Source organism: Glycine max, chromosome 14 (assembly GCF_000004515.6).
Source record: "Glycine max cultivar Williams 82 chromosome 14, Glycine_max_v4.0, whole genome shotgun sequence".
NCBI lineage: Eukaryota > Viridiplantae > Streptophyta > Magnoliopsida > Fabales > Fabaceae > Glycine > Glycine max.
The window spans coordinates 39728032-39754226 of NC_038250.2; the positions used below are offsets into that span (position 1 = coordinate 39728032).

General features: G+C 36.0%; 2 protein-coding genes across 2 annotated transcripts; both read left to right on the forward strand.

Annotated features, from left to right (window-relative positions):
• Positions 1 to 243: 243 nt before the first annotated feature.
• LOC102666655 (uncharacterized) lies at positions 244 to 690 on the forward strand. Its single transcript, XM_006596777.1, has one exon. The coding sequence runs from the start codon at positions 244 to 246 to the stop codon at positions 688 to 690; it is 447 nt and encodes a 148-aa protein (XP_006596840.1).
• Positions 691 to 11565: 10875 nt separating this feature from the next.
• On the forward strand, positions 11566 to 14451 carry LOC100807235 (probable protein phosphatase 2C 51). Its single transcript, NM_001354947.1, has 3 exons — positions 11566 to 12402; positions 12846 to 12951; positions 14009 to 14451. Exons 1-3 carry the CDS (start codon positions 11659 to 11661, stop codon positions 14317 to 14319), a joined length of 1161 nt encoding a protein of 386 aa, NP_001341876.1. The 5' UTR covers positions 11566 to 11658; the 3' UTR covers positions 14320 to 14451.
• The last annotated feature ends 11744 nt before the right edge of the window (positions 14452 to 26195 follow it).

Consider the following 26195-nt stretch of genomic DNA (forward strand, 5'->3'; position numbering starts at 1 on the left):
AATGAGAGAGAAAAAGAAAAAGAGAAAGAGAAAAATGAAAAAATTGAAAAAAATAATGAGAATAAAAAGAGTAAGAGTGAGTAAGCAAGAGAGAAAAGAAAGGAAGTAGCTTCTGATGAGGGAAAAGAGGTGTCATACCCTTTGGTACCTTCCAAGAAAGACAAGGAACGCCATCTAGCGAGATTCCTTGATATTTTTAGGAAACTGGAAATTACTATGCCTTTTGGAGAAGCTCTACAAAAAATGCCACTCTACTCTAAATTTCTAAAGGATATGTTGACAAGGAAGAACAAATACATTCATAGTGAGAACATAGTAGTGGAGGGTAACTGCAGTGCAGTCATTCAGAAGATCCTTCCACTAAAGCATAAAGACCCTGGGAGTGTGACCATTCCTTGTTCAATTGGTGAAGTCTCGGTAGGAAAAGCTCTCATTGACCTGGGAGCCAGTATCAACTTGATGCCACTCTCCATGTGTAGAAGGTTGGGGGAGTTGGAAATAATGCCCACAAGAATGACTTTACAACTAGCAGATCACTCCATCACCAGGCCATATGGGGTGATTGAAGATGTTCTGGTCCAAGTGAAGCACTTCACCTTCCCTGCAGATTTCATAGTCATGGACATCACTGAAGATTCAGAGATTCCCTTAATTTTGGGAAGACCATTGTTAGTCGTCCTATACGACTAACTTTTGTACATAAAACTTTTACAAAATATGTATATTTCCCCAATTTATAGTTCTTTTCTAGGAATGTACATAAATTTTGCTTTGCTTTGATCTCTATTCATTAGAAGCCTCTTTATATGGAATTAATGTTAAATTCTCTTCAATTTCATGCAAAAAGGAGCAAATTTGAAGAAGTGCCAAAGTGGATGTCACGCTAAGCGAGCTCCGTGCGCTTAGCGCGTATCAGCGGCTAAGCCTAGCACAAGAGCGCTTAGCGAATCAAGGGAATCTGGAAGGGCATCTGCTATGCAAGCTCATGCTTAGGGCGATATTATCATGCTAAGCAAGTCGTTTGTCGCTTTCTAGGCTCAGCGGGAGATTGGCGCTAAGCTCAAATTCACTTACTCGCGCTAAGCACGACGTCTAGGTTTTTAATCCCTTTTTAAGCCTGATTTGCACAGAAAAGAGAGAGAGGAGAGCTTTCAGAGTGAGACCACAGAGAGCCTCTGAGTGTGGACTGCAGAGAATGAAGAAGCAGAGTAAGGAGCCAAGATCTCAACTTTTAGAGAGATTAAGGAGCTTTTGAGTGATTGTGAGGTGCCAAGAGGTGGAGCAGACATCCCCCCTCCTGTGTAAGCAAGCAATTTCTCTTGATTCCCTTCCTTTATTGTAAAAGGAGCTTCCTGTGGAGAGGCATAACCTGCACAAGTGTCTCAACAACTTAGCTGATGGCAGTATTGATGTCGCGATGGTCAAGGAGTTCTATGCAAACCTCTATGACCCTGAAGATAACTCACCAAAGCAGGTGAGAGTGAAAGGGAACTTGATAAAGTTCGATGCAGACACCCTCAACGCATTTCTGGGGACCCCAGTGGTATTGGAGCCTGGGGAGACCATCCCCTCATATTCCATATTTTGTAGACTGAGGATGGATCATCAAGAGATAGCGGTTTGCCTCTGTATTCCAGGCAGGGGATTTGTTCTAAATGCTGAAGGCATGCCGTGGAAGCTACTGAGGAGAGACCTCACCACCTTAGCATAGACTTGGAGTGTGCTATCCTATTCTAACCTGGCTCCTACATCACATACATCTAACTTGAACTTGGATAGGGCACAGTTAGTTTATGGGTTGGTGACGAGGATGGACATGAACATTGGAGCACTAATTTCAGGACAGATCTCACTCATTGCTTAGTCCAACTCCTCTAGGTTGGGATTTCCTGCCTTGATCACAGCTCTCTACAAGGCAAGGGGAGTCACTTCTGATTCCTTCTCTTATGAATCATTGAGCCCAGCCATTAATTTGGCATATATCAAGAAAAATATTTGGAACTTGGATGAACCTTCGGTCTACTTTCCAGGGACTCACAAGGCTAGGGCCAAAGCAGCTGAGATCCCTTCCTCATCCACTCCTCAGGACCCTTCTGTACCCACTTCTGCTCCACCACTAGCTCCAGCTCATCCAGGACCTTCCACAGACCTTATCATGGCGATGCTCTAGAGCTTATACCAGGGACAGTGTTCACTCGATAGGTGGCCTGGCCAAGAGCCCAATCTTCTCCTATTGGAGGGGGTGAGGCCTCCGTAGCCCAGGAGCCTCAGCCACATCAGGATGAGTCTTCCTCATCTTTAGAGTCAGAGACTGTACCTCCAGAGCCATTCATCTATGAGGCAGATCCAGGCACCACACTAGAGGAGACTCAAGAGGCTACTACACCAGAGATTACCCCACAGTAAGCAACAAAACCTTCCACACCAGTTTTGGATTTGTCTTCACCACAGCCATCCCAGGAGCCATCTACACCTATCTTGGGCTTGTCATTCCCCACTACTTGACCAGCAGGCACCCCAGTGCTTCACCTCACAAATGAAGAGGAGGATATCATGGACCAGGACCAACCAAAAGACCAGTGACAGGATTTCTATAATCCTGTCTTTTGAACAATTATAATTATTATTTTTATGTTTTTAGTATAGTTTTCATATAGTTTATAATGGGTTTTTAGTTTAGAATTTTTCTTTTTGAATGATCTTGATGCATGTTTTGAAGCATATTGAACAGTTTAATTTTGATGCATGTTTTGGTAAATATTTTTTTTTTGGGAAAATTAGTGTTTGTGATTTATTGCATGATATAGATGAAGTATGATGGTTAATCTTAGGTTTCAAATAAGCATGTATTGTTTAGAAGAGAAAGAACAAGAAATTAGGATCATGACTGAAAATGTTAGTTAGTTGGACAGATTAATTGTGAAGGAATGCATTAACCATAACCCGGTGAGTGTGTGAACCTTAAATGTTGAGAGAACGACTAGCATTGAGTAATGATGTTTGCATGAATCTTTGAAATATGGAATGGAATGTATGGAATTGAGAATGATGAAGGCCATGATTGTATGAAATAGCTACTTGGCCAAAAAGCTTACCTAATTTCAATCTATCTCTTTCAAGAGAGATTTCTTCTTCTCTTCATTCTATTTCTCAAATGGGATTAAGAGACCGAGTGTCTCTTGTTGTAAAGAAATCTGAACACAAAGGAAGGGTTGTCCTTGTGTGGTTCAAAACTTGTAAAGGGATTTTGCAAGATAGTGGAACTCTCCAGCGGGTTGCTTGGGGATTGGACGTAGACACACGGGTGTGGCCAAACCAGTATAAATCTGAGTTTGCATTTTCTCTTCCCTTAAACTCCTTTATTGTTTATTGCTTATTAATTTTATTTAGTAAGATTAATTTGAATTATTATCTAGGAGTTCTTGTTTAAAAGGAATCTTGGGTTGTTGGGTTAAATTAAAAGTAGAATTTTTAATTGGGGAATAGTTTGTGATATCTTAATTCAACCCCCCCCCCCCTGGTTCTTAAGATATCTGAGGCTACTTGTTCAACAAGTGGTATCAGAGCTTCATTCTTGTATAAAGTTTAGAAGCTTTAAGAATAATGGCCTCAGCAAACTTCTTATTCCCAGAAGGAAACTCTATAAATAGGCCTCCTATTTTTAATGGAGAGGGTTACCACTACTGGAAAACCCGAATGCAAATTTTCATTGAGGCAATAGACTTAAACATTTAGGAAGCCATAGAAGTTGGACCTTATGTACCCACCATGGTGGCTGGAAATACAACAATAGAGAAACCTAGAGAAGAGTGGTCTGAAGATGAAAGAAGATTAGTGCAGTACAATTTAAAGGCTAAAAATATTATTACTTCTTTCCTAGGAATGGATGAATATTTTAGGGTTTCAAATTGTAAGAGTGCTAAGGATATGTGGGACACTTTACAAGTTACACATGAGGGAACAACTGATGTCAAACGATCTAGGATAAATACTTTAACTCATGAGTATGAATTATTTAGGATGAAGACAAATGAAAGTATACAAGATATGCAGAAAAGATTCACACATATAGTTAATCATCTTGCATCTTTAGGAAGAATTTTTCCAAACAAGGATCTTATAAATAAAGTGTTAAGATGTCTGAGTAGAGAATGGCAACCAAAGGTAACAGCCATCACAAAATCTAGAGATTTGTCTATTATGTCTCTTGCTACTCTATTTGGAAAATTACAGGAACATGAGATGGAGTTGCAAAGACTAAATCAACATGAAGAAAATGATAAGAAGAAGAAAGGAATTGCTCTTAAAGCCTCATCTTCAATCCAAGAGGAAAGTGACATAGAAGATTCAATTGACTTAGATGATGATGAAGATCTTAGGCTCTTTGTCAAAAGATTCAACAAATTTATTAGAATGTGAGGAAATCAAAGAAGACAAAACTTCAAACCTAAAAGAAGGATTGAAGAGTCATCTCAAATCCCAAAATGCTTTGAGTGCAATCAACCCGGACATTTGAGGGCTGATTGTCCAATCTTTAAGAGAAAGATTGAGAAGTCTGAAAAGAAGACTATTGGAGATAAGAAGGCAAAGAAGACCTATATCACATGGGATGATAATGACTTAGAATCGTCTGATGATTCTGAAAAAGAAATGGCTAATCTATCTCTAATGGGAAAAAATTATGAAAGCGACAAAGAGGTAACATCTTCTAACAAATCTATTTCTTTTGATGAGTTACAAGATGCATTTGCTGAATTACATAGTGAATCAATTAAACTAGCAAAACTTGTCTCTTCATCTAAGAAAACAATTTCAGATTTAGAAAAAGAAATTTCAAAATTAAACAAAGAAATAGATATTCTTAAAACTGAAGTTTCAATCTCTAAATCTAGTGATAAAGTTCATGTTTCTACTATGACTAATGAAAAATCAAATTCATGTAAATGTTTTCATGTAAATGTTGTAGCAAATATGTAGAAGAAATTAAAAATTTGAAAAACTCACTTGCAAAATTTTCTATTGGCAAGAATAACCTAGATGTTATATTAGGAAATCAAAGATGTAGTTTTGATAAAGCAGGAATTGGATATAAACCAGAAAAACAACAAAAGTTTTATAAAAGTTTCTTTTCTTTCTCACAAAAATACAATTCTCCTTTCATTACATGTTTTTATTGTGGAAGAAAAGGGCATGGCACATCTACATGTTATTTTAAGAAAAATTGCAACAATATCAAAATGATATGGGTCCCAAAAGGATCTTTAGTCAATACTAACACACAAGGACCCAATAAAGTTTGGGTACCTAAGTCACAAACTTGATTATGTAGGTATCTTTGAAGAAGAAATGGTACATAGATAGTGGTTGTTCAAAGCATATGATGGGAGATTCATCAAAATTCACACATATCTCTCCCAAGAAAAGTGGGCATGTTACTTATGGTGATAACAACAAAGGTAGAATTCTTGGAGTTGGAAAAATAGAAAGGATATTTTAGATGATGTTGCAGAATCTTTAGAACAAATGCATATTCATGGAGAAGATTCTAAAGGAAAAGGGAAAGGAAGCAATGAAGATCCTCCAGAAGAAGCCAAATCAAATTATGAACTTCCAAAAGAATGGAAAGCTTCAAAAGATCATCCCCCTTGACAACATTATTGGTGATATCTCAAAAGGGGTAACAACTAGACATTCTCTTAAAGATTTATGCAATAATATGGCTTTTGTGTCTATGTTTGAACCTAAAAATATAAATGAAGATATAATAGATGATCATTGGATAGTTGCTATGCAAGAAGAACTAAATCAGTTTGAAAGAAACAATGTGTGGGAACTAGTAGAGAAACCTGAAAACTACCCCATCATAGGAACAAAATGGGTAGTTAGGAATAAGTTAGATGAACATGGCATAATCATTAGGAATAAGGCTAGATTAGTTGCAAAAGGATACAATCAAGAAGAAGGTATAGATTATGAAGAAACATATGCTCCAGTTGCAAGATTAGAAGCCATTAGAATGCCCTTAGCTTATGCATCCATAATGAATTTTAAGCTTTATCAAATGGATGTTAAAAGTGCTTTTCTAAATGGCTTAATTCAAGAAGAAGTATATGTTGAACAACCCCCAGGTTTTGAAATGTTAGATAAGCTAAATCATGTTTATAGATTGAAAAAGGCTTTATATGGTTTAAAACAAGCCCCTAGGGCATGGTATGAACGTCTAAGCAAATTTCTTTTAGAAAAGGATTTTTCTAGAGGAAAAGTGGATACCACACTATTTATAAAGAGAAAGTATGATGATATTCGATTGGTTCAAATATATGTTGATGATATAATCTTTGGATCCACTAATGATTCATTGTGCAAGGAGTTTTCTCTTAATATGCAAAGCGAATTTGAGATGTCAATGATGGGAGAACTAAATTACTTCCTGGGGTTACAAATCAAGCAAACTAAAGAAGGTATATTTTTTAACCAAGCAAAATACTGCAAAGAATTGATCAAAAGATTTGATATGGAAAGTGCAAGGCACATGGCTACACCTATGAGTACTGGCTGTTATTTAGACAAAGATGAATTCGGTCAATCTATAGACATGAAACAATATCGAGGTATGATTGGATCTCTTCTCTATTTATTTGCTAGTAGACCAGATATCATGTTTAGTGTATGCATGTGTGCTAGGTTCCAATCCAACCCCAAACAATCACATTTGAGTGCAGTAAAAAGGATCATAAGATACCTAGTAGGAACAATCAATTTAGGATTATGGTATCCTAAGAACTCAACATATAACTTAATAGGATACTCTGATTTTGACTTTGCCGGATCAAAAATTGACAGAAAGAGCACAAGTGGGACATGTCAATTTATTGGATCTGCTCTTGTATCATGGCATAGTAAGAAACAAAATAGTGTTGCTTTATCTACTGCTGAAGCGGAATATATTTCTGTTGGCAGTTGTTGTGCCCAAATTTTATGGATGAAGCAACAACTATCTGACTATGGAATCTTTCTTGATCATATACCCATTAGGTGTGACAATACAAGTGCAATCAATCTATCCAAAAATCCAGTTCAACATTCTAGAACAAAACATATATAAATTAGGCATCATTTCCTAAGAGATCATGTTCTGAAGGGAGATTGTGTGCTAGAGTTTGTTGATAGAAAGAATCAGCTTGCTGATATCTTCACAAAACCTCTCCCCAAAGAAACATTCTTTTCCATTAGAAGGGAATTAGGCCTCTTAGATATCAGTGATTTGGATAAATAAGGATTGATTGATTGAATCATCTATGCTTAATGATTGATTGTTTATGTTAAGTATGTTACCTTGCTTGATTTTGCTTAAATTCTTGTTATTATGTTTGATTGATGCATTATTATGTGTTTGATGCTTGAATGATTGAATTAAATACATATGAGTGGTGATGATTGATATAGTTAGATGTTTTGGCATAGACATAGATAATTTTTAGAAGAACAAGCCTAGTTTGTGTTCTGGTAATCGATTACCCTCAAGTGTAATCGATTACACAAGAACAGATAGCCTGTAATCGATTACAACAGCCTGTAATTGATTACCAGAAGGCAAAATACTCCTGTAATCAATTACCAAACCTTGTAATCGATTACATCACGTCCTCTTCTATAAATACTCATGAAATCCAGTGGCACTGCGCAACCACACTCTTCCTACGTGCCTTCTTTTCCCTAAATCTTCAAATCTTCATAACTTCCTCAATTCTTAACCAAATCACGTCCCACAAAGCCCAATCTTCATCATTTTCACTCCTCTTTCAATTCCACCAATTGAAATTCATTAAAACTTCATCAAATGACAGAATCGTCAAAGAAGCGAAAGGGATCATCCTCCACCACTGCTGTTGTTGGCCATCACCGCCACGGACCATCTGAAGCACCCACAACACCAATTCATCCTTCCTTATCATCTCCAAGATCATCTACTCTATTTTCTTTAGATGATCAACGTCTATGGTACAACTCTCAATTTTCTTCTAGGATCATCTTAGACCCTAAGTCCCTAGACACAAATTTCTTTAATGATGAGACATTTGACTGTTATCAAGTGTTTCAAAACTCTGGATTAGTTGATTTTATGTCCTTAAAATTGCCTTACTATCCTAAAATTGTTAAAGTCTTTTACAGCAATTTAAAAATTCAGGATGGTATTATTTCTTCTGAGGTGGATGGTATTTCTATGATCATTGATCAATCTCTGTTCTTTTCATTGACTAAATTACCAAGTCAAGGTGCAACTTTTGAAGGCACCATTTTTTATGACTAGAATTTTGATTATTCTAGTCATGATGCTCGTCGTATGGTTTGTAATGACCAGGCAGAAATGACTGATAGATTGCTGGCCGGATCATTAACCTTTGATTGTCGCATCATGCACTATATTATCGTAAGAATTTTACTCCCCGTTCTTCTAATTTGGCTCAAGCCTCTGAGGAGGACTTGATTTTGATGTGGGTTTTCCTTACCGGTCGTCAGATCGACTGGGCTCACTTGGTTAGGTACCGAATGCATAAGGCATTATGGGCCAATGCACCTCTTCCATATCCTCAATTGGTCACCCTCTTTCTCCGTCATTTTCAAATTCCTCTTGATGATGAACCTTTTGTTCAAGTCAAGCGTTCCTTTGCTATAGGTGTTGGTGCAGTTACTTCATTTGGTTACCGTAAGGATTGTGATGGTCAATGGCTGAAGAAGGACGCACTCCCTCCACAAGATGAGCGTACTCCTTCTCCTCCTCCTCAGCGAGATGATTCAGCCCTTATGACTGAAGTTCTTTCAGAGTTACGGAGTCTCCGCACCTATGTCGGAGAACGATTCGATTCCTTGGATGGTCGTTTTGAAGGCATGGATACCCGCATCACCTAGCTTGAAAAGGATGTCACTTATCTTCGTCGGTGCTTTGACCTTCCACCCCCGTCTTAGTTTTTAGGATGTTATTATCTTTTATTATAAGCCGTGTATTTGACTATGCTTTTTACGCTATCATTTTCTAAACTTTCGTTATCTTTCGATAATTAGCACTTAGTCTTTTATGCTTGGATTATATTTGGTTATGACTTATTTATGCTTGGATTATATTTGGTTTTAACTTATGGATGATTGGCTTATATTTGGTTGTGACTTATGATTAATTATGTACACTTTAGTTATATTATCTTGTGTTGGTTGCCACGCACTTTGGCTTTTTGATGTTGCCAAAGGGGGAGAGAAATGAGGTGGTATAGAAGCTTAGAAATCAAGTGGTTAAGTGATTAAGTAGTGATTAAGTGATCATCAAATTCCAAAACATAGGGGGAGTATGAAATGAGTGAACGCAATATATCTTGCATATACATTGCTTGTATCTTGATTTCAGGAATTAAATTGTCATCATCAAAAAGGGGGAGATTGTAGAAGCAAAGACTTTGCCTTTGATGTTTTGATGATGCCATATGTTCGTGATGTTTTGATGACTTATGAAAATGTGCTTCTCAAGTTTAATTCAAGACAAAAATCCAAGAATACAAGATACAACATCAAGAAGATCTCTAGTGTTTTAGGAAGGGAATTCCAAATTAAAACTGCAAAAGGTTTGACTAAGAAATTTAAGCAAAAATGTCTTTTTCAAGAGATTTACTCTCTGGTAATCGAATACAAGAAGATGGAATCGATTACTAGTGGCCAAAATGACTTATAACAGCTATTAGAAATTTGAATTCAAATTTTACACTGTGTAATCGATTACACATGGATGGTAATCGATTACCAGCAGTTACTGAACGTTTTGATTCAAATTTTAAAGCCTGTAATCAATTACACAAATCTTGTAATCGATTACGAGAGGAGATTTTCATAAAATTATTTCCAAGGGTCACAACTTTTTAAATGGTTTTTACATGGTCATCAAAGGTCTATTTATATGTGATTTGGAACACGGATTTGTTTAGAGTTTTTCAGAACAAAAAGTTTTATCCTCTCAAAAAGCAAAATCATTTTATCCTCTTAAGAATTCCTTGGCCAATACACTTGCAATTCAATAAGGAATTATTTGAGTGCTCAAATTGTTCAATCTATCTCTTTCAAGAGAGATTTCTTCTTCTCTTCCTTCTATTTCTCAGAAGGGATTAAGAGACTGATGGTCTCTTGTTGTAAAGGAATCTGAACATAAAGGAATGATTGTCTTTATGTGGTTCAGAACTTGTAAAGGGATTTTGCCAGATAATGGAACTCTCAAGCGAGTTGTTTGGGGACTGGACGTAGGTGCAAGGGTGTGGCCGAACCAGTATAAATCTGAGTTTGCATTTTCTCTTCCCTTAAACTCTTTTATTATTTATTGCTTATTATTTTTATTTAGTAAGATTAATTTGCATTATTATCCAGGAGTTCTTGTTTAAAAAGAATCTTGGATTGTTGGATTAAATTAAAAGTAGAATTTTTAATTGGAAAATAATTTGTGATATCTTAATTCAACTTTCCTTCTTAAAATATTTGAGGTTACTTATTCAACCGAGACTAATTAATATTGTATTTTTATTAAAAAAATATCATCATTTGCAATATTACACGGTTAGAGAAATAAATAGTGTAACTCGCAACACAGCACGAAAATTAGTCACACGTGTCTAATGAAAGAAGTGCAGGCAGTCGCTGATTGCCAGTTACGTATGTCTTTTTGATGGAAACTCGGCGCGGGAAGGAGAAACCCGCAGCTGGCACTAAAAGATATTTTCCCATTGCTTCGGGCCACAAGTCTACGACTATAATAATTCGCCAAACAGAGTGTACCCAATATTTTTCAAAAGCAAACAACACAGAAGAATCACCACACATAACAAGCAATCATAACCCAGATACAGACAATAAAACCCGATAAATAAGATTTCATGAATAATAATAATAATAATAATAATAATAATAATAATAATAATACTCAAAGACCAAAATTTCATTTTCGAAACATGATATAGGCTTCAGAGATGAACGAACATAAAATACATAAGAAAACAAGGTGCACAATTAGGTTAGGCCACACGAAATAATATCAGCATGAACAGAGAAAGAAAGGAAGAGAAGAGAGTGCGTACAATATGCCTGTGCACTGTATAGCAGTTGGGAAGAGAGCAAATGGTAATCTATGGCCCAAATCAGAGACGCAACCCAGCATCAGAGAACACGTGTCCTCCAACCTCGCGAAACTCAACAAAAACAAAAATTACGGAAAGCAACCTCTGTCATGCCACGTAATCTAATCTATGACTCTGACCCTCCCCTCTCTTTCTATCATTTCCTTTCATCAACTGGCCCCCACCTCACCTCATCTTTCACACAACCGTATCACTTCTCACAACATCCACGCTCCACGTACCCATTCCATCAATCTCAGCCGTCCACGTCTCCCTCAGTAGAATCCAACTCACTGGTCCTCAAATATCCACCTGTTACACCATAACACCCTCCCTTTCAAATCAACGGTCCACATTCCACGCCTCTCAGATCTCGCAATCAAACACTTTAAATTCCCTCCTTCCTCACAACATGCCGTTTCTCTTTTACAGCCGTTTTTCTTATTTTATTTATTTACTTCGGCTTGATTTTAGTTTCGTGTTGTGATGTTTTCTGTGGTTCTGTTGTGTTATGTTCAGTTCGTTGCATGCAAAAACGATTATGAAGACGCCAAAACGCCACTCGCCGCCGCCAAATTCTTCCCTGCGAGTGGAGTCTGATTCCGGCGAAATCGTCACGAGGTTCAAGAACGGTCGCCGGAGAAGAATTAAAATCAAGCGAATGAAATACACTTGCCAGACGAAGATCCGCGTCAGGAATGACGCCGGCGCCGGCGGCGTGTCTCAACTTCTGGCGGTGGATTCTGAAGGAGAGAAGAGAGAGATTCACGAGAACGTGGAGATATCGCTGTCGCTGGCTTCGTCGTCGTCGGAAGAGGAAGAGCGATTGTCGTCGAAGCAAAACGACGGCGTTTTGTCGTACGGGTCGGCATCGGTGATAGGGAGCAGGAAGGAGATGGAGGACGCGGTGAGTGAGGAGATAGGGTTTGCTGCGAAGTGCGACTTCTTCGCGGTGTACGACGGCCACGGCGGAGCTCAGGTGGCGGAGGCGTGCAGGGAGAGGCTGTACAGGCTGGTGGCGGAGGAGATGGAGAGGAGTGCGAGTCACGTGGAATGGGACTGGCGGGGAGTGATGGAAGGGTGTTTTCGGAAAATGGACTGCGAGGTTGCCGGCAATGCGGCTGTCAGGACGGTGGGTTCCACGGCTGTTGTCGCCGTCGTCGCGGCGGCGGAGGTTGTCGTTGCTAATTGCGGTGATTGTAGGGCCGTCCTGGGAAGAGGAGGTGAGGCCGTGGACTTGTCTAGTGATCATAAGGTATATTTGTTTCCATTTTCATAGTTATATAATTTCTCAAAATTCTACTTTACTTTTTATTAACTGGACAGCTCATTTTAGAGTTGTTATTCTTAATTTTTACGAGTACCTGAAATAACATCATATTCGTTAAAAATATCCGTACATATCGTGAACATGTAAGTCAATGCTCTTCAATTTGATGATGAAAATGTTTCTTTTAGCAAAAATTGTTGCTGGCAAGTGAATGTCTGGGGTGCGTAGCGTCCAAAAGAGAAGATGTCTTTTTGTCTTATCGTAGAGTCAAGTCAAGTATTTCTATTATTATTTAGAGATTTGAGATCTTTGTATTGGGTGCATCAAAGCTTTTATATTAAATTATTTCCGTAGCATTTTTTCATCCCGAAGCAATTTAATGCAAGACAATGAATGAACGGCATTGCGGTTCCCTTTTGTGTGCACAGCCCGACAGGCCCGATGAGTTGATACGAATTGAAGAGGCTGGTGGAAGGGTCATTAACTGGAATGGCCAGCGCGTGCTTGGTGTTCTTGCCACTTCACGATCCATAGGTTAGTTTTGAAATTTCAAATCTTCACTTTCACTGTAACACTGGTTGCTAATATTGATCATCATTCGTTAACTAAGTCTTTTTAATCATTTAATGGCGTTGCTTCGGTGTTATGTGTGTGCGTGCTTATCCTTTGCCATTTTTTAACATATCGTTTTTATCAGCTCAGTACTGTAAAAGCAGAAGAATCTCGGCACCCTCTGGCTTTTTATAGTATAGCAGAGCAACATTGACAAAAAAAGAATGAGTATTATTATTATTATCGGCATCCTCTCACTTTAAATTTGATTATCTACAATTATTTTTTTTAAATGTTGAACGAAACAAGAAGACACATTGTTACTTTAGATCCGCCCATTGCCATTACAAAGGAATCCAACAGAATGATATTAACAATGATTTTTCTATGTAAACAAGTTTGTCTTGGTCGTTTTTATGCATATCTCAGAACTGGTTTTAAATTTAAGAGTTTTTGGTAAAGTGTCTGTTATTTGAAGTCTTAAACTTGAAGGTTGGACAATATAATGATGATTCAAAACCTTTGGACAATTGTCCCCAAACTTCCACATGCTTTTTCTCCTAATAATTGCTTCTCTTGTATGATCAAACACGTGGAACTCTTAAATAATAAATAATAAATGGAGAGAATTTTGTGGTATGGATATGGTTTACCACAAGATTAAGGAATCTTGATCTGTCAAATTGCATGGAAACTCTAATCCCCACATGCTTGAAGAGTCAAACTTGAATAATTTAACTTAAATCAACGGTTTTTGCATCATTGATAAAATGGTAAAATTGAACTTGCGTGTGATTTCTGAAACAGACCTAGAAAGGACAAGTATAAACCATCATATTTAGCAAGACTTGACTGTATTTGAATATTGTTCCAAATACATTTGAATATTTCCTAAAAATGCATTATTCGGCTATTTTTATTTGCTTGAAGATAACCCATCTCTTTGTATTTTGTAGTTACATTTAATTCCATAACATCATAACATTGCTGCTCCAATTTCTATCCTATCCGTTCTGAAAGTGTAATTTGGCCGATGCAGGAGATCAGTACCTTCGACCTTATGTAATATCAAAACCAGAAGTGACAGTGACCAAGCGAAGCAGCAAGGATGAATTTCTCATACTAGCAAGTGATGGATTGTGGGATGTGATGTCAAGTGAAGTTGCGTGCCAAGTTGTAAGGAAATGCTTCCACGGGCAGATTAGGAGAGTGTGCGATGGAGTTGGGAATCATCAAAACCGTGCTACCGAGGCTGCAGGCCTCTTGGCAGAGATAGCATTGGCAAAGGGAAGTAGAGATAACACCAGTGTCATTGTAGTTGAGCTAAGAGGATCAGTAACAACTGATTGAGGCCTCATTTCTGCCAAAACATGTATCTTTATTTTTATTTTCTTCTCTACTTATTGGCTTGCTGCTTTTGGACTAATATCTACTCAGGATGTGCCTCTTCAATGCCACAAGAGATTATCTACTTGATAATAATGAGTACATGCTATGTCACATTAGTGTTTTTTTTTTTTTGAAAAAACGACCTCCAATTAATTCTTTAAATATCTACAACATGTCAATACATTAATTGCGAAATTACTATTTTAGTTTGGATAATTAATAGACAAATGTTTACAGATAATTTATAATAAAAAATTATTGAAATTTAATTTAAGAATAAAATTGGAAATAGTATATTGAAAAAGATAAGTTGATTAAGGAAATAAAGTATATGAATAAAGATAAAAAAAAGTGCTTTGAGATGGTCGAAAAAATAAACTTTTTGGGTTGGTTGTTGAACCAAATTGAATTTGAAATTAAAATTAAAAAATATATTTAAAACAAATACAAATTTAAAACGAATATCGTGATATTTTATGTGTCTCAACTCCATAAATATATTCATGATTCATCTCATGTGGGTAAATTGGATGATGTTCAAATGAAGGAAAATTTGATATATGAAACATTGTCTTTGAGGATCGAGGATAGATGAATAAAACACTTAAAAGAGGAGAAGAGATTTTGTTGGTCAAGGTAATCTGGCGAGGTGCATTAGGATAGGATGAAACATGGGGACTAGAGATTCAGATGCGAGAAACCTATCTAACCTTGTTTGAGTCAAGTAAATTCCGGGAACAAAATTTCTAAAAGGGTGGGAGAGTCGTAACGCCTTGAGATTTCAATAACTGGAAATCAATTTTTAATGCATTTCTTATGTTATCTAATTAATTGATTGATTTGGATGAGTTGATGTGTTGTATGAATTAGCTATGTGTCATTGCTTGATGTGGATGTTAGCTTATGTGGAATTTGATTGACCTATGTTGAAATTATGAGATTTCAAGTTTTACCCAAATCTGTTCTGGTAAAATCGCGATCCCGAATTCGTCAACCGTTAGATTGCTTTCAAACTTAAAGCCTGGGTTCATGGCTCAGGTCTACACATTTTGACTATTGAGATTTTTTGGATAACATTTTTGGACAGCTTGCTTAGCAAGACAAGAGTGTTAAGCGCAATTCTCAACCTGGGAGGGAAATTCGCTTAGCAAGACCATTGTACTAAGTGCAATTCCAACCTGAGGAGGCAACTCACTCAGTGCGAGAGGTTGCACTCAGCACCAAAAGTGAAGTTTTGCTTAGTGAGACGAGATCACTAAGCGAGATCTGCAAATTATAAAAATGTCCCACAACACAAGAATACGTGTTTTATATTCCTTTCTCTCTAAACTTCCGCTTCAAAACCCTAACATCTCCTCTTCCACAATCCACGACCACCGTTGGCCACCACAAGCTGTTGTTTCTTGTCGTCGAACCATCGCACGGAGAGGAACGCTTTAATCATAGCAGAATCTTCAAAATTCACCTCAAGGATTCGGTAGAGAAACAAGTTCTAAGCCCTTCTTTCGTGGTTTCTTTGAGGTAACCATGATTCCTTTGTCTCCTTGTTAATTTGAGCTTTTCTTAGTATCTCTTGCAATTTAGGTACTGTAATAGGATGTTTTTACACTTACTTTGAGAAACCTTTGAAAATGAGACGTTGTAGAAGTTACCCTTTTATAGAATTGATGTCATTTAAGCGACCTTCGCTAAAGTCGGGTTACATTGGTGTGATTGAAATTTCAAAATGATGTCTCTTTGAAGTATACCCCAAAACACCCCATAGCCACTTTTAATTTGACAGGGGTATTTGACCCCAAATGTTGATATTGACCTTGCTTTTGAAATCTATACTAAATTGTCTTTGATTTGGTATATAGAACTCTGCATTTGGATCGACGGACGTGAACGTGAGAGGTCTCCATGCGACATAGAGAGGAGCTGACGGAGGGATAACAATAGGTGATAAGAGTTTATTATTGATTTATGCATTTTAATACCATAGTTGGGGTCAGGGAACCCAATTATGAGGATGTATGCTTGTCCCTGTGCATGCTGATTTTCAATAAAACCTATGTTTTCGACTAATGGGATGCAATATATTTGTTATTAATGAATGATATAATTATTTTATTAGACTTATGTTGTTTGAATACCTGGGGAATGTGAATCCCATGTATAAAATTATGTGCATATATGTGGAATGCAATTACTGACAATGTTAATGCTGATGATAATGTTGATATGATATGATGTTGATGTTGATGATTATATTGAGATGATATGATGTTAATGTTGATGATAATGTTGATATGAGATAATGTTGATGTTGATGATGATATTGAGATGATATGATGTTAATGTTGATGCTGATATTGAGATGATATAATGTTAATGCTAATGCTAATGATAATGTTGATATGAGATGATGTTGATGTTGATGATGATTTTAAAATAGGGTGATGTTGATGTTGATAATGACATTAAGATGAGATGATGTTGATGATGTCATTATGATGATGTATGTTGTGTATGTACATTGGGGTGCAGTGACCATGTAATCAATTACACAAGTTGTATGAAGCTTGCAGAGTTATGTCTCATAGGTTTAATTGATTACAGCCTTATCATAATCGATTACACAGGTGTTTTTGAGACAATGACTAATTTATTCAGGAGTCTCTGCTTCGATTACTTCTTTTTCTATAAGTGTTTCGAAAGTGAACAAGAACACTTCAATCAATTACTTTGAGTATCTAATTGATTACATTGTTCTTAAGTTGTTTCCAGGTTTTGCGAAGAATAGTTTAATCAATTAAAAAGATAATCTAATCGATTACTTCATTGAATTAATTGATTACCTTGTAGATTTAATAGATTAAAGGTGGTTATAATTGTTTTCTCTATAAATAACCAGCTTGTGTTATCTTTTAATATACAATGAAATAAGCTTCTGAATAAGCTAAGATCATGTTTTGTTATTAGTTAAAGAAAGAAGAGATGAAAAGTGCTTAGAAAAGTGACTCACACCTTTAAATCTTTTGATTGTGAAGATCTTTTGTGATAAGTGAGTTGTGTCATTTTCTTGAGTTCAAGAAGAACAGCTCTTCAATTAAGCAATGTTTTGCGGAAAGGATTGATTAGGTTGTGTCTATCTTTACTCTTGGTTTTTTTGTATGGTTTTACACATTTTTTTTGTTTGTGCATGAATCGCTTAAGGAATGCTAGAATAGGTGTTTCTAGTTTGGGCTAAGGGTAGGTTTCTCTTAGGCTCTTATTCACAGAGGACCCTAGTGTTGGGAGCCTAAGTCTCTATTCCCAGGGTGGGAATTGTAGATTGCTTGTAAGGATTCTATATGCATGGTAAAAATCTAATTCGGGTTTTGGATTAGATAATTGGATTAGCTTCTCTAGTGATAGAAAGTAAACCGTATAAAAAGGTTGTGTACTTTTTCTCTTGATCTGGTCTTTATCTCTCATTCTAGTCATAATTAGTTTTATAAAGGTTCAAGAATATATCTTTGTGAAAGAAATAACTTTAATGAAGTATCTCGTGTAAAGGGTGTTGGACAAGTGGCCTCAATAACTTAAGAGGAGGGTGAATTAAGTTTCAAAATTTTCCCACTAACAAACTTTAACCCCCTTTTAAATGATATATGATAGGCTCAGAATGCAGAAGAAGAAGAAGAAGCAATTAATTTAATAATGTTCTTTTAATTGTGCAAGACAAAGTAATCTGCAATAAAATAACTAAGATACGGGAAGAGAGAAATGCAAACTCAATTTATACTAGTTCGGCCACTTCCTGTACCTGCGTCCAGTCCTCAAGCAACCCACTTGAGATTTTCCACTATCTCCGTAAATCTTTATAGACTTTGAACACACCTTGGGATCCCTCACCCTTGTGTTCAATATCCTCACAATCCAAGAGACAACCAGTCTCTTGATTACAAGTGAGTTTATGAGATGAATAGAAAGATTTCTCTCCTTTAGAGTAGATGATACAAATTGAAGATCCTAGAATAATTCTCAATAGATTTGCTAGTGTTTGCCCAATAGTTTTTGAGAGAACATTTAACAATTAAGTTCTCTTAGAATATCTCTCTCTTGCTTTTCAGAGTCAGACACACATATATATAGGCCCATTGTGCCTTTTCAAAATGGTTTGAAGAGATGTGTCTTTTCAAAAAGCTTTTCTGAAATTTTCTCACTGATAATCGATTACAGGATTCTGGTAATCGATTACACAGTTATATTTTGAAGGGTCATGAATTTTCAAAGTGTTTTCTGAAGTGTCATTACTGGTAATCGATTACAAACATTTGGTAATCGATTAGAAGATTCAAAATTCAAATTTCAAAACTCTTTTTGAAAAGCCCATTTGCAAACTTGTCTCTGGTAATCGATTACACTGCCTAGTAATCGATAACCAGTGCCTTTGAGTTGTTGGAAACAATTTGTTTGAGGCAAAAACTGATCAACCCGTGAGATTCTTTTAACAAATAATCTAAGCCCTCCTCTTTTTCTTGATCTTGTTTGCTTGACCTTGAATTAATCTTGAAGCAATCTCTGTTTGCTTAACCTCGAATGTTTCTTGAATCAATTTTGTTTGATTATACTTTGTGATGTGATCCTGACTAGGAGCGGATCGCTTCATACATGCAATGAAGATTTGGATGATGCCACAAGGATTACCTTCATAAGTCTGAGATTGGTTCAACAAGGAACCCAGAGAGAAGCTCTCACCAAATTTTATGAAAATGCCAAAAGTCCCTTTTATTGAAAACAAAAACCAATACTTATAGCGTATCTGAAGAAAAAGATAAAAATAGACATGGGCTTTCAAAACAGTTTGGGCCAAAAAAATTATAAATAAAAAATTAGAACATATTTATTATGGGCCTTCAAATTAATCTAGGCCTTCAGCAACAATTAATAGTCTTGATAGTGTCTCTGCCTTTGGGCCTTCATCCTTCTCCACTCGGGGGCTTTGTCCTTCTCCACTTGGGCCTTCGTCCTTCTCCAATTGGGCCTTTAGCCTGTATTTGGCCAGTTTCAGGATTCTCATCACTTTGGCATCATCAAAACCCTATATTCATATATTCACATTCTCCCCCTTTTTGATGATGACAATCATTATCAAGTGAATTCTTTTCGGCATCATCAGAACCTGCATGATTCACATTCTCCCCCTTTTTTATGATGACAACCATCTATAGGTTTGGAGTAAAAAGAATATCTATTTGGGTCGTTTTCTCCGCCTTGATTTTGCAATGATTGCGTATATGAGACAGTTGAAGATTTCATATATATATATATATATAAAAAAAAACTGTCTCAATAAAAATAGATGATTCCTCTTACTATCTTATCTTTTATCTATCTCTCCCCCTTTGTTAACATCAAAAACAAATCATGAGCAGAGAGAAGAAAAGCATTCAGCAATTTATAATGAATTAATAGAGTAGAGCATGCCATACCGTTCAAAGTATCATTTCTTGACCTAATAGATTTAGTCTCATCAGAAGCAAATATGAGAATCAAATGATACCAAAAGGCCTTTATCACATAATTGATGAATACTTAATAAACTATGCTTAAGACCATCAACAAGTAAAACACATTTTTTTTATAGAGATAGAGAGATTCATACTTATTTTTCCAACTCCAAGAATTTTACCTTTGTTGTTGTCTCCATAGGTCACATGTCCACTATTTTTGGGAGAAATATGAATAAACTTTGATGCATCTCTCGTCATGTGTTTGGAGCAACCGCTATCAATGTACCAACTTTGCCTCAAGGAGTCCTTCATTCATATAATCATATTTTGACTTTGGTACCCAAATTTTCTTAGGTCCTTGAATGTTAGTTTTGACTAAGGATCCTTTTGGAACCCATACCATTTTTCCAATGCTACTACCATTCTTTCTAACATAACATGTTGATGCACTATGACCTTTCTTACCACAGTAAAAGCATGTTAAGAAGGGAGAACTAATCTTTTGAATGGAGGCAAAGAAATTTTTATACATATTTTGTTGATTTTCAAGATTATATCCTAATCCAGCCTTATCAAAAACACATCTTTGTTTGCCTAATATAATATCTAAATTATTTTTATCAAGAGTAAATTTGGCAAGAGCAATTTTTAAATCTACAATTTCTTCTTTGAATTTATCACAACATTCACATGAATGAGATGCTTTATTGTTTTCTTGTATTAAGCATTTTGTAGAAGATTGGTTTTTATCTACTGATTTTAAAATTTTAACTTCAGATTTAAGATTTTCTAACTCTACATTTAATTTCAAAATTTCCTTTTCTAAACTTGAAATAGTTTTAGAATATGAAACTAATTTGGCAAGTTTGACAGATTCTTTATGCAAGTCATTGAATGCATCTTGGAGTTCATCAAAAGAAATAGATAAGTCATAGTTAGAAGACATTACCTCTTCTCCGCTTTCATAGTCTTTGGCCATGAGGCCCATATTTATGATTTCATTTTCTGAATCACTTGATGAATCCATGTCATTATCTTCCCAAGTGATGTATGCTTTCTTTTCTTTCTTATCTTTGAAATTTTTCTTGTCGGATTTTTCCATTCTTCTTTTAAAGACAGGACAATCAAATTTCAAGTGCCCAGGTTGATCACATTCATAGCATTTTGGAACTAAGGAGGAATCTTCTCCTTTCTTCTTTGGATTGAAGTTTGATCTCCTTTGATTTCTTTTGTTTCTCATAAATTAATTGAATCTCTTCACAAAGAGTCTGAAATCATCATCTTCTTCTAAGTTCTTTTCATTTGAGTCTTCTTTGTCATTTTCCTCATGAATATAAGAAGATGAGGCTTTGAGTGCCATTCCTTTCTTCTTTTTGTCATTCTCTTCATGTTGATAGAATCTCATAAGTTTCATTTCATGTTCTTGAAGTTTCCCAAAGAGAGTGGGAAGAGACATGTTGGTGAGATCTTTTGATTCTGCAATTGCTATTACTTTTGGTTGCCATTGCCTGCTTAAACATCTCAACACTTTGTTAATGAGATCTTCATTAGGAAATATTTTTCTTAATGATGCAAGATGATTAACTATATGTGTAAATCTCTTTTGTATATTTGAGACTCTGAAATACTCATCCATGCCTAATGTAGAAGTAATTATGTTCTTGGCTTTTAAATTATATTGATTGGAATTTTTGGGAAAAGTCTTAATTACAAAAGGGACTTTGCCCAAAATTTTATATCTTCTCTTGTATTTACTTCTTTATTACATTTTAAATGGGCATAAGAGTTTGTTTTGCATACTATAGTTCTTCTCTTTAATTTATAATTTTCCCTAAAATATTAGTCTTGTGGTATTATTGATTGTTATTGTATGAGATTTGTGTTGTCTGAAGACCAGGGGAATGTGAAATGTGATTGCTTGTGATGTTGAAGATGTTGAAATGAGATGATGTTGATGTTGTTAATGATATTGAAATGAGATGATGTTGATGTTGTTGATGATATTGAAATGAGATGATGTTGAAGTTGATGATGAAACTGAGATGAGATGATGTTGATGTTGATGATGTCATCGTGATGGATGTATGTTGTGTATGTACATGTTGGATATCCTTGTGAGGGAAGGGGATTGGTTTAAAAATTTCAACCATCCCTTGAGAGGGAAGGGGATAGCTTAGAATTTTTAACTATCCATAGTTAGTGCATTGATGGTGCCCATGTTTCATACTTCATAATTGCATTAAAATAGCATAAACTTTGTTAGCAAGTACCAGTAGTTTTTCACGAGGAAAAATACTGGTACTTGGGGACATGTCACTCGGTTTGGAACTTCCATAAGACTCAGGCTGATCACCAAGGGGGGAGGAGGGGAAGTTACATGTACACGACAGGTTGACCTCGAATCTTGCTACCTAGTTTTCCTAAGTGAGAGTATTATGTGGAAAATGATGCAATCCTACCCCCCCCAAGGGCATTGGATAGAAGACTCCAAGAAGATTGGGCCAGAGATACAAGAGAAGGCCCTAGAGTTCTCATGAGCCTTAGGGTAGATTTCGGGCCCATGGGCTAAGTATGAGCCCACTTATCTTTGTACATATTAGATTAAAGTTTCATTATTTTTTGGCCTTGTATTTAGGGTTCCATAATATCGGTAAGGTACCCTAGAAATGTAGGATTTTTCAGCCCTTGTATTTTAGGGCACCTAGACTAGTTTTTGTATTAGGAGTAGTTTTGTAATTTCACATGCATTAAGTGAATATTTGATGCATGTGGTTGGAAATAAATTTAATTTAATTGGGAGAAGCCCAATCCAATTAAATTTTAGAGGGGGAGGTGAGAATTTGCTTGCTACACCCCATTGCCACATCATATAGTCGTGCATGTCCTTCATGCTTTACATGCCTCATCACACCTAAGCACACTTAGTGGAGAATCTTGGACATGATCTTGGATTAGAGGGTTGAACCATAGCTAAAATTAACTAATCATAATTAGTGAAATTTTGGCTCCACAAATTCAATTTCAAATTCAAGTGAAATTTGAATTCAAATTTCCCTCCAATTTTGTGTGACACTTAGGCTATAAATAGAGGCCATGTGTGTGTATTTTTTCAAATTTGATCATTTGAGAATTAAACTTCAAAGTTCAAACCTCTTTTGAGGCACAAAATTTCGTGCTCCTTCTCTCCCTCTCCATCCATTCATCTTCTCCAACCTTCAAGCCCTTATCAATGGCTTCCTATGGTGGTGAGCTTCTTCTAGACTCATCTTCTCCTTGAAGTGGCATCTCCAATCATCTTTCTTCTTTCTCCGTTCTACTGCCATGATTTTCAAGAAGCAAAGGACTCCATTGATGAAGAAGATCCAAGGCCTACAAGCTCCACATGGAGGTACATCATGTGGTATCAAGAGCATCTTCATCTAGGTGATGTTCTTTTGCTTCCTCTATCTTTTTGTTCAATCAATTCACTTTAAATCCTTGTTATTCATCTTATTCTCCATGTATATCCTCCATTGTCTTGTGGTTTCGTGCTGTTTAGAGTATATTAAAAAAAAATAAACCAATTAAATCTTAGATCTACACTTGTTCTTGCATTTCTATGGTTCAAATGTTATAAATCTACTCTTGAATCATGCTTTTGTGTTGATTTTAGGTTCTATCATTTTTCAGTCATAATCTTCTTGTGCTGAACCTTTAGATCTAAATTTTCTTCCAAAATGTTTTTTAGAAAAAAAACACAAAAATCTAAGTGTAAATCACTTAATCCATGTTGTCTTAGAGTCATGTTTAGTCATAATAATTGTCACATTATGTTCTATGTTTGTGTTAAATTTTTATTTTGTTGATTGAATTCTAGATACATTTGTTCATGTATTCTTGTCATTCTTAGCCTATCTTTTTTAATTTTGAGTCTAATTCATGCATGTTATTTAGTTCATAACATGTTCTAAATCAATTCCTAGAAGTAATCTTGTTGTGAACTTTTTTTTTTGTTTTCTAAGTTTCCTAATGATGCCTATGATGAAGTTGAGTTGTGGTGCTGAGTTGTGGCTGGATTTGTGAATAAAAATAAGTCTTAAGCTCTCTTGAATTGTGTTATTCAAGATAATTGAGCATAAGCAAACACAAATTATAATTATCCAAGCCTTAAGCAACATAAACATTACTCTTGATTTCTAGGTTGAAATCGCTGGTGCTGGCAGCTTGAACATACAAACTTGCATAAATTACAGGGAATTGGTCACTACGAATTTTGAGCTGAATATTTTACTTAATTTTCTAGACATATGGAGAAAAATTATAAAAAAAGAACCAAGGAATTTGGATTAGAGGAAAAAATAAGAAAAATCACACAAGTTGGCAGAAAAATCTGTGTCCAGGAAAAAAAAAGTAAAAGGGAAGTGTGCTTGTTTTGGCTCGAAATTTGTTCTATAATTGGTGCCTATTTTATACCAATTTTAGTTCTGAAATTTCAATTGAAAATTAGTGTGAAAACAAGTTCCAAAACTAGAGGTTTCTTGAGTCTTTTTTTGGGTTTTTTTACTCTACTCTAGAGCCATTCTAAGTTTCTCTTTGAGTCCTAGCTTGCTTTTATGTGCTTTTCATTGCTTTAATTGTTGAATAATCCTTGAAAATTTGTCTTGTTAAAACTCTATTGGTTTAGCTTTCATTTTATTCTTTTTGGTCTTTGGTTATTGCTTGTCTACTTGTTTCCTTGTTTGCGAGTTGCCATGTAGGGAATTGGAAAGGAGGATTGGTGTCATCCCTTGAAGAATTTGAGTCAAGAAGCAAGGGAAAACCACCTTAAGAGCTATTGGACTAAGAAGCACTCCAAATTGAGTGAATCACCAAAGAGAGAACAACCACAAAAATTGAGGACCTTTTTGTAATTCTGTAATTGACAATTTACTTACTTTCATTGCATTCAAATTTTGCAACAAAAAGGCTTTTCATTGGAAGTAAGTTGGGAGCCTCCAATAGGTCACCCTACTTCCATTTGTGTGTAATAATTTTAGGCAATTTTCCCTTAGGATTGTGAGTGTTTTGTTGGGAACCTTAAATGTGGTCATCCAAACACTCTTAGGATTCGCCTAGTTTACATTTCTTGCTTACTTTCATAGCTTATTTCCTTTACCTTCCATTGTTAAACCGCCTAGATAGCTTGCCTTTTACCAATTAGTTTTTACCTTATCTTTCACACCTCTTTTAGTGTTTATTTTGGCTAGTTTCAACCATAGTTTCTTTTACCTTTTATTTTCAAACCCCCAACAAGAAAGAACCACAATTTAGGAACCAACATGAGTCTTCATTCTTCACCTAGTGTTAATGGTGAGGGTTCTACTCCTAAGGACCCCTTGTATAAGATATTAGATGAGTTTAGATCCCTTAAGTTGTCGAAAGAAAAACAAGATAAAAGAAAAAGGAAAAAAAAAGAGTGGAAGAAATAAGTCAAGATGAAAGAGAGAAAATAAGAGAGGAAGAGAGAAGAAAAATAATGAAAGAAATGAAAAGAGAAAAACATGTCTCCTATATTAGTCATGAATCTTGCAAGAGTTTAAGTGAAGAACTTAGTGACTATTATAGAGGGTGTCATAGTTCACTTACTAAACATCACTCTGATCGAGGCTGTACCCGAATCAAATAAACATTAAAATGTAGTAACTAGGAAGTGATCCTAGGTCGTTTTCCAACGAGCAATGATAAACCTGATGGAAGCTTGCTTGTGGGGCTTCTATGGAGGCTGGATCTTTGAGCTTCAATGAGGTCTTTCAATGGTGATTTTCCACCATGGAGATGCAGCGGAAGACAAAGGAGAATAGGTGAGAGGAGGCACCATCCACTAGGGAATAAGCCATGGAAGAAGGAGCTTCATCACCAAGATGAGCCTTGGATAAGAAGCTTGAAAAGGATGCTTCAATGGAGGAAAAGAAAGAAGGAGAGAAAGAGAGAGGGGGGAGCACGAAATTGAAGGAAGAAAAAGGGAGAGAAGTTGAACTTTGAGTTGTGTCTCACAAGACTCTCATTCATCAAAGTTACAACAAGTGTTACACATGTTTCTATTTATAGACTATGTAGCTTCCTTGAGAAGCTTTCTTGAGAAAACTTCCTTGAGAAGCTTCTTTGAGAAAACTTCCTTGAGAAGCTAGAGCTTAGCTACACACACCCCTCTAATAACTAAGCTCACCTCCTTGAGAAGCTTCCTTGAAAAGATTCCTAAAGAAGCTAGAGCTTAGTTACACACACCTCTCTAATAGCTAAGTTCACCTCCTTGAGATGAGAAGCTAGAACTTAGCTACACCCCCCCTATAATAGCTAAGCTCACCCCCATGAAAAAATACATGAAAATACAAAAAAAGT